Raw genomic sequence first — 12575 nt, 5'->3', positions numbered from 1 at the left:
ATATTTTTCTACTTCTACTCTCAATTCAAAGTCAAAATACCACTGGAGCCAAGTTCACTATGTGGGCAGATTATAAAGAGTCTATAATTTAAGACAGATCACTATGTGGGCAGATTATAAAGAGTCTATAATTTAAGATAGATATGGGTATCAAAAGTACTCAATTCAAATACAACTACTTCCTAAAGTTTCAAGTTCTACAATTACCTACATTAAGGACATTTTCTCCAGAATCACATACTGAAGCCTTGCAATTCTCAGGACACTTAAGCATATTTCTCTCCCCTAGATACACCCACTGTTGTTCCCAAATTTATAAAATATATAATAATACTATATATATATATATATGACATACATACATACAAAGACTTAAAATAAAAATCTATTGCTGCCCTCCCCCACCATAAGCAAGAAACAAAAACAAAACAAATACCAAATCTTAAAACAACGATATGAATTTCTGTGAAATTAGCCTTGGACTTCTGCCAACAGTGGCCTTTTGTGTGAGTAATCCAACTTCCTATGCTCACAGCAGAGCAGGTCCTTGCTGCTAACTAGCTGGTACACACTGTCAACAGAATCAGAATCTATCAAGGTCACTTGCCACTTCTGACTCTTTCTCTTTGAAAAATTACAGGACAGAATTCTTACTCTGAGAATTGTCAAAGTACCTTTCAACAGAGTTTTAAGAATATCATCCATTCTCCCTTTTAAATCTGAGTGAATCCACTAAGACATAAGCTCACCTGCTTGTGCAGCTGAGGAACTAATGATGACTGGGGCGGGAGCTACAAGTCGAACAGGAGCTCCAAGACCATTTCTCGCTCCTGCATTCACCACAAGGGCACCGGTTTGGTCATAGTAAGCAGCAGGAGCCAAGACTGGATAACCTGAGAATATTAAGATGACAGATAAGTATATATGAAACTAACAAATGTTTCCTGGATACCAGCATACTGTAAATAGTTACAAACTCAGCACTAGGGACAGAAACACCTAGGTTTATATCCTGGCTTGACCACTTAAGTTAACAGCATAACCCTGAGAATCTAGGTAGTATCCTCATAAGGTTAATAATAATACCTGACTCACAAAGTTCTTACAAAGATTAAAAAATGAGTGTGAAAGAGGTAGCATGCTACATGGCACAGTAGGGGGTAGTGTAATTTATTATACACCAAGTGTTAGAAAGGGGATTTAGTGGGACAGGGAACAACTGTACTCTTCAATGTGCTAACCATGGTTATCACCAGCAACCATACACTGACAACTATTTTATGTTTTCTTGACTATACAATTCGTATCACATAATCTAAACACAAATATACTGCAAGTTATCAGGGAAACTCTAGACAAGCTTCCATTAACAGGTTCTTTCAAAAGTCTGAGACAGAATCTTCAAATGCTATTGAGTCATAAGATTAATTACAGTTGACTTCATAATAAAACATAAATGCTTAGTAACTAACAACATGCATGATCTAAGTTCAAGTTACTTAGTGAATTCATAAATAGATAAGCTGATATAGCTATATGCCAGGGTCAGTAAGAATCCATAAACTTATACTGAGGTCTCAGAAGGACTTGTTTAAAAGGCAAAACCTCAAACTACAGGCAATCCATGCAAAGAATAAGACCAGGAGACAGTAAGCTAAGAATAACATGTATTCAGCATACATATCAATCACAGGTAGACAGCACAAAGCACCTCTACTGTTGGTTTGGGAGAAATTCTAGAAATGTAAGGGGAATATGATCAAAGAATACTAGGAATGTCTTCCTAATAATACTGTTCACAAGTATCAGCCTTGGAGTGATGCTGAGGCAACCTGGCCACTCCTTTCATTCTTAACACTGAGGGAGAAAACAGACTACCACCAAAGGAAAACGGGATAACCCAAGCTATGTGTGGAGGTTCACATATTTCCAACATGTAAGATTATGACTGGCTCAGAATACTAGGTGCTCTCATCAACGAACTATGGTCTAAGTGAGGTCAAGTGTATGTCATCCTCGCCAGTCCCCAAATGATGCCTAAGCAGATCCAAAGTACTGCCATCCTCCTCTGAACCTCCCCACAAGAAGCAGACTTCTGCCCCCTCCGTGACGAGGGACACAATGCAGCCTCACCTGGCATGCCCGCAGCCAGTCCTTGTCCAAACGCAAGGGCAGAATTCACCGCTGCAGCTGCCACCAGTGGATCGGCTTGCTGTCCCTGCTGGTTCTGATTCGGCGTCAAAGGACGCTGGCTGGCTCCTCCACGGAGAACCTGGGAGACAAACAAACCAACGTTTTCTTCACTGGAAACATCTAAGACCCAACACGTGCTTAAGTTAAATCAACTTTAAAAACTGATGATTGTAAACCATTTTTCCAATCATGTTTTTATGTGACATGGATGTTAGGATTTTATAAAAAAATCAATGAACAGCATTTCATATAGTGAAATTTCATTCTACCACTTTTAGTTTAAGAAACATATTACCTTTATAAGAGTTAAAACCATTTAAAAGTTATAATTCAGTCATTAATCAAATACTTAATGCCTAACATCTGGCAGGTATTGGGGATAAAGCAATGAGCAAGACACACAAAGCTCCTATCTTCTTGGAGTTTTTATTCCAGCGAATGGGAGCTAGACAGTAACCCTATAATAATCAAAAGAGAGTGAAAAAAATTATGCTAGAGTGGATGAGAGGTTTAGATATGATAAACAGGAATAATTTACCCACATCACCAAGTTATAATATCTGTATTAAAAAATAAAAAACCAAACACATAAAAAAGGTTGTATTTTCTTTATGGAATATGAGAACATTTTCTCTACCCTATAACACTATTCCCATTCATCAGAGGCCAAACAGCCCCAATGAAATCAACAGATTTGATTGTAGAAGGCGTCTGACCTGTTTCTATTTTTCTTCATAAATTTCACAGACAGCGATCTAAATCGATGTAAGTATCAGTCAAGAACATTGACATTTCAGTGAATACCTGTTCTGCCACTGTGATAAAGGATCTTTTCCTTTAATTAATGAAAGATAAGATGCTGATAATCATTGTTAAGAATCTATTTCAAAAGATCTATATATGACAGTAAGTAAAAGTACAAAACCCAATAACAGCTAAAATTACCAAAGTTTATGCATTTTGCCAAGTTTTCAAACGTGAAATTCTTATCAGATCATTTTCATTATCACTTTGCTATTTATAAAAGCTACACATGTAATCAAGAGTCCATGTACAGAGAAACACTACTATCAAATATTTATTAAATGAGTATTTAAAATGAAAGACACTGTCCATATTGGCAAAAAGAGATGTACAGACACTAAATCCACCGAAAGTTTCTCATTTCCTTATCCACAGAAGTAGTGAGAGGAATAGCTGATCACGCAAATTTGTAGGAAGTATTAAAATTAATGTCTGCAAGGCACTAAACCTAGTAACCAGGAAACAATCAATAACCAATAGTTAATTCCTATCAAAATATTAGGCAATTTATCTATCTGTGACTGAAAGAATTCTAATGGACTTTATAAGAGAAGGAATGCTTCAATCTATATAGACAGAAGACTCAAGAGAAGTTGCACAGGTGAGAGTTTGGGCCAAGACTGAGAAGATGCCTCACCAACAATCCAGAAGAGCTCTAACTCAAGGAAAAGTAAACAGCATTTACAGAGATATGGCAAAATACTAATAGTTCAAAATTTTTTTTAATTTTAAAAGAAGAAGGAAAGTCAATGAAAACATCCTTTTCATAGGGCATAATGAATTAGGCTTCTGTTTTGTTAGGAGCTGTGTACAGAGTCACAGGACAGGGAAATGGACAGGGTGTCTGAAGAGAGGGGCAGTCCAGACCACTGAGCTCTGTTTCACAATGACGACAGCAATGTGCAGCCTCTCAGTCAACTCTCTAGAAATCAATGCAGTACCCTTGATGATAAACCAAAGTCTCTAAGTCAGCTCCCAATATTCATACTTTAATTTCATAAAGAAATGTCAAGCCCGGGAAACAAACACGTAAAATTTCACAAGTAACATTTTACACATCGAATAAAATCAACAAAAATGACTGAATATCTATTTGTAAAACGCTATCCTACAAGTCAGTTTACTATTTTCATGATGCAAAAAGTATTAAATTCTAGTTTCTTTTCAAAGGCAGTAATTTTAAATATAGCATTTAAATTTAATAAGCAAGCAGATAGATGCTCAACGGAGATATTTTAACAATCATTCACCCTTCTATAGTTCATCGTACTTGGTAGAATCATCATCTATATAGTCTCCCCTCATTTAGAGGCTTCTAAAGCCATTCTAAACTTCTCTCTCATGATACAACACCCAGCATCAAGCCACCACCAAGATTACCCCATGCCTGAGTTCACCTAATATCCAGAATTTTTTCTTCACCAAACATTTTGAAATTTTTAAAAAATGAACATTTTTATCAGGTGTCAAAGGAATCTTCGAAAAGAATGAAAAAGGAATCAGAAAAAAGATGGAGTGGCCAAGAGGTCAACTCCAACAATCAGATTTGGAAAAGAGTTAGCATATCTAGAAAGTAACAAATGCTTTTTGATAAAAGGCAAAGGCCAAAAAGGTCAAAAGTTTTAAAACAACCTCTCATTTAAATGACTATAACCAAAGAAGTTCACCAGGAAAATCATATTTTTCTAAAACATCTGAAGTCAGAAATTGGCAAAAATGACACTGGAATTAAAAAATGTATACTTGTCAAAAGATAATTTGAATAACAACTTTTTCACAGTAGAGTCTGTTATTGCTGGTGACAGAAAACTCAGAAATACTGCACCTGACTGTCATGCTCAATTTACAGCTAAGACGTCATGCAACTTGCCTTAGTTGCAACCAGTCAGTGGCAGAACAAAGACCAGATCTCAGGTTTTCTATCACTCTAGATATCATATGGTCAGAAGATAGCACAAACTGTGAATTTACACACTTGTGTTCAAATCTTAACAATTTAATACATGTGTGACCCTGGGCACAGAAATTCCATTCCCTCAATCTTATGCTGGGAAGTCATGTAATCTACTTATTAGAATTAGAATGAGAGAAACTATATGTAGAGCGCTTAGCTTTAAACAAAAAGATTTCAGTAAGATGTACTTATTACTATTTTTCTTATTCAGTCTACTAGAGCTGATTTGAAAACACGGCTATTACTTCAGTCTTCCAAATTCATGATCTGGCAGCCAGTTAAAACACAAAGACCATCAACTGATAAGTGCCAACTTTCCACAAAGAGTAGCTATTAAGAAATTTATTAATAGAGGTCACTCTTCTGTCAACAAATTATATGCTGAATCCCCTCTATAAGTGGTACTAGAATTGTACCTACTGTAAAGAAAACCACACATTAACTTCCAGAAAGTCATCTAACTGAAAAAATACTGAGCCAGACAAAACTAGCTAGAATTTCAAGACCTGGTTTTTCTATAAACCTGTGAAATCTAAGAAATTAAACATACACCTTATCAGTGAGAATGATAAGAAGCAAACAGCTCTTGTTTGGATCATTATCATATGTACATATATGAGCATGGTGTTTTTCCTCAAAACGAAGGAAAAAAAAAGCTTTAATTTGATGATGCTTACCAAAAGCCTAAATGCTCGTTTTATTTGCTCAAAAAAATTTACATTTCCAGGACATTATACCATGGAAATAATCAAGGATTTATGCAAAGGATATTAAGCTTATTTGTAACGCCAATATAGTACTAAGTTATAGCAGCAGTTACATAAATATAACAAATAATAATGGACTGGTCAAAATAAAGAATGAGGCACTCTTTGATGGATTTAAAAACAATAAATAACAGGGAAGAGTATAATAACAAGATGCAAAGCTGTGTGGACAGCATAATCCCAATTTTATAAGAAATTAATTAAATAGTAAGACTAGAATGACAGACACCAAACATTTATACTGGTTTTTTTCTGACACAAGAATTTAAGGGATTTATTTTTCCCTTCAAGTAATTCAATTCACCATAACTTTCAGAAATAAATAGGTATTATTCTAGCAAGCAAGAGAAAACAGCCTAATATAAAAAGACACTTGGTTTTGCAATTAACTATTCCTTTTCTCATCTAGGTTAAAAAGCTTACTCTAAGTTAAAAAAGATATAAATAGGTTTAAGATTTATGTCCAATTCAATAGATGTTACTACACATAAAATAGACAATCAAGGACCTACTGATAACACAGGGAACTATTTTCAATATCTTGTAATAACCTATAATGAAAAAGGATTTGAGAAAGAATATATAAATATATATGTGTATGTGTATATATGGATGTATAACTGAATCACTTTGATATACATCTGAAACTAATACAACACTGTAAAACAACCATACTTCAATTTTTTTTTAATAAAACGGATGCCATAAATAAGCAATCTGAAGAACTAGTACCTTCCCTTTGGTAGCAAACTACTTAAAGAGAGCCAGAAGTGATCTGAGAATGGTGCTTAGAAAGTAACCAAAGTATCAAAGCAAGAAAACTTCACCATCACTAAACTGGAAAATCCTCTTAAGCAGTATCACATGGTATGTCATACCATGATCTCACTTCGTCATGCTGACCAAAGAACGGATACATAAAAGGCATTCAGTAAAGCACAGGCGAGTCTGTCTGAACTCATATACCACACGAGGGAACTCACTCACTCACCACTCACAGTTTCTCTATCAGGAACAACATTACTGTTTAATTATACACAATAACTAAGATTCACACTTAGGTGGGGTAAGTTTTGTTGACATTTACCTGCTGCTGCCCTTGCTGAGCCTGTGGGGTGGTCTGCTGATTAGCAGAATTTGTTGCTGCAGCAGCGGCGGCGGCTTGCTGCTGGAAAAGACTGGCAGGGTAGACTCCCCAGGGAGTAACTCCGTAATACTGGGGAGGGACCACAGCCGGGCCTAAAAATAGCAAGAGAAAGGTAAGAAAAATTTAGATTATTAACAATCAGAGTTTCCAAAAACTATATTTGATTCACCAGACACTGCTGTAAAATATTAATATACTGATTCATTTTAGCTAATCATGAATTCTATTTTTTAAAAACAGAAAATATTCTATGTGATTCCCACACCAAAGTCTCCTAAAGTCAGCAATATACTCCAGGCCTAGAGAAAGAAGCTGGGGAAGGACCAAGCATTGGAGATATTGAAAGGGAGTATAACTGATAAAAGTTAGAAGAAACTAAGAACAGATGGAAGAATTGGCCTTGGTCAAGAAGGCAAAGGTGTGTTTTTACTGAGAAAGAAAAAATATATATAGGATAGATATAGACAAAGTTTGCTGCTAAAAGGGAAATGGAAAGTCTGTATGCTTAAAGTGATGGAACACAGCAAAAGATGAAGCTGCACCCTGCTTTCAGTCTAAGGACGACACCTGAAGTGACTGATGGGGACAGGGATCTTGGTGCTTCATTAACTCCAGAAGCATGAAAATCCATCAGTTGTCTGACAACAAAGCCCAGACACGCCACTGAACTTCCACGGCTCAAATTTGAAGAGGCTTGTTTTTCCCATCTCTATTTTTAATGTCACAAAAAGCATTTAACATAACTACATTTAGATATCAGAATATGAAATTTTAAACTTAAGTCAAAGCTGAAAACAGACGGAAATGGAAAAAAAAAAAAAAGACACCTCGACTTCTCACAGACCTGAGTATTCTATACAAAACTGAGCGTTCTGTTTTAACCTCTTTGGCAACAAGCTACCACTGCAGTCTCTGCCAAACAGAACAAGCAGGAGAGAAGTTAACAGAGCTATGCGGACAGCAACCTAGGTGGGGCAAAAATCTAAACCACAGAATTCTCTGAAGCTGGTGGCTAGAAACATCAAGGCTCATTTGTCAACCAAGACAAGGGCACAAAGCCAGCATCTCACATGTGTGGGAACACATATCTAATGAGAATTTTCCTAGTTAAAGCAAAGTTTCAAATATTTGCAACTTGATTAAATAATAACTGCACTTTTCAGTGAAATTCCATAGACCTGTTTCAAATACATCCATTCTGACATAGTAGCCAATCCTGTAAAAATACGTATTTCATTAAGTCAAAAAAAACTGGTTCATGTTTTTGCTTCTCCATTAAATTCTAAAACACAAATAAGTCAAATTATATTACTGTCCAATATTACTATGACATTTCTTTTCTTTTTAACTCTGACATTTCTAATTTGGCATTTTCTGTATCTGTAGTCTTAGACGAGATAAAGAATCTGTTTATAAAGGTGCCCATGGTCAAAAACAGTGCAAAATGGTGCAAAATGAAGGTGCTGCTTAGGAAGGCTATGCTACATCATTTTTTAATAATAAGCAAATAAGTTAAAAATTTTTAAACATGTGGGCATGTTTGGCTCAGGGTGCATCATTAATCGAGCTTGATTCCCTCAGGATATCTGTTTCAATTTCTGTGGATTAACATTCCACAAGAATATGCAGTTTTAGTTTATAACAGTTTAGTTAACATTTCTGCTCTGTGTGAAAGCACTTAATTCATTTTCCATTTGGCTCAGATGATAAGTACAAAAGCAAGATTCTCATCATCAAACTATGATCTCACTGAGGACAACTTTTGTCATCTCTAAGACTGGTTCTTTGTTTCAAATAACATATGGTAAGTCAGTAGAGGAAAGTTTGTAAAGGAAAGAAGTACAAAAAAGATAATTCAAGACAACATGGACAGTATATGACAGTGCAGTACATGCACAGGCTTTGAGCTAGATCTGACTTAAATCTCAACTCTGTAACATTTAAATTATGTGAGCTCTACTACCCAAAGTAATCTACAGAATTAATGTCATTCATATCAAATTACCCATGACATTTTTCACAGACCTGGAACAAAGAACCCTAAAATTTATATGGAACCAGGAAAGACTCAAAATTGCCAAAACAATTTTGAGAAAAAGAACGAAGCAGGAAGCATAATCCTGCCAGATTTAGGACAATACTACAAGGTGACAGTAATTAAAACTGCATGGTACTGGCACAAAAACAGACATACAGACACCAGTGGGACAGAAAGGAGAACCTAGAAATAAACTCTCACACCTACAGTCAATTAGTCTTCAACAAAGGAGGCAAAAATACACAATGGAAAAAGGACAGTCTCTTCACCAAACAGTGCCGGGAAAAGTTGAACAGCCACATGAAAATAAATGAATTTAGAACACATTCTCAGACTGTACAAAATGTCTTAAAGACTTAAGATACAACACCATAAAACTCCTAGAAGAGAACACAGGCAAAACATTCTAACATAAATCATACCAATGTTTTCTTAGGTCAGTCTCCCAAAGCAATAGAAATGAAAATAAAAATAAACAAAAGGGACACAGTCATGTTTACATACACAAGCAAATAAATACAAAGTGAAAAGAGAAAGAGTAAGGACAGGTTAACCAAGGAAGCTTTCTACAGGTGACAATACCAGCTAAGAAGCTTCCCAGGCAAAGTATGGGGAAAGAGTTTACTCTAGAGGACTAAGAAGACCATAATGTCTAAAGACGCAGAGGCCTAAACCAGTGCGGTGTGTGTAGCAAACCAAAATCAATTTAATACTGCTAGAATGTATGGTATGAGACCCAGGGCGGCGGGGGGGCCCTGCCGGGTAGAAGTGGTGCACATGTGGAGATGCTCGTATAGTCATGGAAAGACTGCTATACATAGTGGGTCTCAATCCTCACTAATCCTTAGAATGTCATGGTAGCTCCTTTCAAGTACTGATTTCAAGGAACAATCCACCATCACCACCCAAGTAATTTGGAATGACCAGCCATGCTGACGTTATCTGCAGTGTACTGTATTAGGTAAATAAGACAGAAATCAATAAAGGATTTAAGTAGAAGGGTAACATAGTAAGATTTGTGTTTGAGACTGTTTTCTCAAACAATCTAGGTGGGTGAACGAGGGAGAAAAAGGAAGTAAGCTGGTAAAATATAAGAGAGAACAGCTGTAAAAGTCTAGGTAAAGATTAAAGGATCTGCCATAGTAGGAAGATATAAGCAAGGGGAGAAATTCCCGAAATATATATGAGCAACTGGTGACTCAGTGGAGCAAAAATATCTATACAGTAACACAACACTGTAAATGAATGAATTAATTTAGGAAGTGGTCTAAAGCAGAGGTCCCCAACTCCCAGCCTGCAGTCTGTTAGGCATTAGGCCACACAGCAGGAGGTGAGCAGCAGGCAAGTGAGCCAAGCTTCATCTGCCAGTCACCATCGCTTGCATTAGAGTCTGAACCACTCACCCCACCACCCAGCCCCTACCTCCCACCATCTACGGAAAAACTGTCTTCCACGAAACTGGTCCCTGATGCCAAAAATGTTGGTGACAAGACGCCTAAAGGCATTTGCACTAAGCCAAAGAAAAAAGACAGGAGGCAGCTGATTAACCTCATTTTAAATATGTTCAAGTCCGAGGTTATAGGTGGGCAGAGATATTTAGCTGGCAGATAGACGGTCCTGGAAATCAGGAGAGAAATATCCACTGGAAACACGGATTTGTAAAAGAGTATAAAAAATGAATGCCCATCAAAGGGACTTCTTTTAGCAGGTGAGAAAATCCCTCGTGGCAAAACGTCTCACCTAGCGTCGCTGCTGCAGCCAATCCAGCTGTGTAGGGGTCCGTCCCTGGGGGCGCAGCACTGATGATATATGGGTTGGGGACGAATGCAGCGGGAGCTAAACCTGCTGAAAACATACCTGTCAGTAAAAACAAACTTGACTAAAACAAACCTACCAAACTCCTACACAGTCTGGCTAACTATTCTGTGGGGAGGAGAAAAAAGAGAAGCTATAATAGGTTGAGTAAAATGGACTTTCAAAAAGATAATACCTGTACTAAAGATTATGGTGGCATCCATCTATCATCTTTTTTTAATAACCTCTGCTAAAGATTACAATTAAAACTACTAAGCAGTTTTAAATTTAGCACAATTTCTAAAAGACTAATGAAATTATAATAGGTTAAAATAAAGTGATTTAAAACAGTTTGTAATGGGATGGAGGGAAGTATTTATTTCCGTTTAAACAATTCTCCAGTTCTCCTCAAAGAAAATGTATGCCTATTTATAAAGACTACTATCTGTAAGTACATATTAAATCAGACCCAGGCAAAGGTCTAGACTTAATACAGGTGACCCTTTGACAACACAGGGGATAGGGGAGCAGACACCTACACAGCCAGAAATTCATGTATTAACTTTAGAATCAGCCCTCCATAGCCACACTTCAGCATCAACGATTCAACCAAGGATCAAGTAGTACTGTAGACCATATTTATTGAAAAAAATTCATATATAAGTGGACCTGCACAGCTTAATCCCATGTTGTTCAAGGGCCACCTGTATAACTAGGCTAGAAGCAAGTCTTTTCTTCCACAGCATTTCACAATCCGTGATGGGTGATTTTCTATCTATTCAATCATGTCATTTTAACCACCCCCCTTTATAAAATTTGTATTTGTATAGCACTATTTCAAAGAGACCCCAAAAAAGCTGTGTGTGTGGGGGGGGTGCGGGGAGGAGTCCAGTGTCAGCAGTAAGACAAAAATATGTTCCATAAGATAAAAAATATGTTAATATCAAGACATTAACAAGTACAACAGGTACAGAGCAACTTTAAAAACCAGTGATTATGATACAACTTTTTAAATTTTTCAACACATGCTACTTGGAAAATAGGTTTACAGGTACTACTTGCCACCTAATAAGATGTGATGTTGAGACACCCATAGTCTATATATGCCCAACAAGCACAAAATTGTTATTTAAGTTCATCCAAACCTACCAACAGAGCTGATGCTAGTCACTACAGGAAATACTTTAAGTCCTGAAACAGCTGGCAGAGCAATAACAGGATACTAAGAAATCTTATGAGTTAGGTCTAGAAAAATAGGAAGGTGGCTAAAGACAACTGGACAAGAGTTAGAGGCCGTTTACTCTGAGATCTGTCAGGACTTTCACAGTCAGTCCATACTAGCTGGGTTCCACAGCAGCCACTGTCCTAAGATGGGGCCACCCCTACAAGGCAGCTTCTGGCTTAAGGACTTACCGATGTGGGGTTGATGCGCGGCTGCTAACGCATACTGCTGCTGCTGAGCGGCTGTCAACTGCTGGACAGCAAGCGCATTGGGTCTTTGGAACAGCTGAGGGAAGAAAAGGGCATGATGAGGTTAGAGAACCAATCTAATGAAGGAATGTTAAAGCCTCTCTGAATAAAAGTTTCCATAAACTCTTGTTTAGAGATGATGCTTTTAACAAGAATGTTCTCATGCTCTACTCCACTCCCTTGCTATCTATGATGCTTCATACTTCTGTTTTCCCTCTACGGCTCTGGCTCAATTTGGTGAGCCCAGTTCCCACATGCTGACTACTTGCTTCACAGGTTATCTGTCCCCTGAACCATAAACATACATACAAATGCCCTAACGGTTGTTTCAGGTCTGAGGGCACTGCCTGATCCAGAGCAAGCCAGAAACTAAACAAATGTACTACAAATGACTTACCTCACTGCACC

At 37.1% G+C, this 12575-nt stretch overlaps 1 protein-coding gene and 1 non-coding gene across 27 annotated transcripts in view; both read right to left on the bottom strand.

The window, feature by feature from the left end:
* Positions 1 to 12575, bottom strand: part of PUM1 (pumilio RNA binding family member 1) — a 125988-nt gene that overhangs the window by 34669 nt on the left and 78744 nt on the right. For 15 of the 26 annotated variants that reach the window (XM_005202941.5, XM_005202944.5, XM_059875456.1 and 12 more), the window contains 5 exons: positions 12111 to 12204; positions 10644 to 10760; positions 6806 to 6957; positions 2134 to 2272; positions 750 to 893 (listed from right to left, as the gene is read on the bottom strand). In XM_005202941.5, the coding sequence (XP_005202998.1) occupies positions 750 to 893; positions 2134 to 2272; positions 6806 to 6957; positions 10644 to 10760; positions 12111 to 12204 (646 nt within the window). The remainder of the gene's footprint in view (positions 1 to 749; positions 894 to 2133; positions 2273 to 6805; positions 6958 to 10643; positions 10761 to 12110; positions 12205 to 12575) is intronic. The other 11 variants (XM_005202946.5, XM_024976005.2, XM_005202950.5 and 8 more) reach the window with 2 other exon arrangements.
* On the bottom strand, positions 1948 to 2024 carry LOC112443646 (small nucleolar RNA SNORD103/SNORD85). Its single transcript, XR_003032051.1, has one exon. It is a non-coding gene; the product is annotated as a small nucleolar RNA SNORD103/SNORD85 (small nucleolar RNA).

This window comes from Bos taurus, chromosome 2, assembly GCF_002263795.3.
Source record: "Bos taurus isolate L1 Dominette 01449 registration number 42190680 breed Hereford chromosome 2, ARS-UCD2.0, whole genome shotgun sequence".
Lineage (NCBI taxonomy): Eukaryota > Metazoa > Chordata > Mammalia > Artiodactyla > Bovidae > Bos > Bos taurus.
The sequence above is the reverse complement of the archived record's forward strand: the minus strand, read 5'-3'. Positions and strand labels throughout refer to the sequence as shown.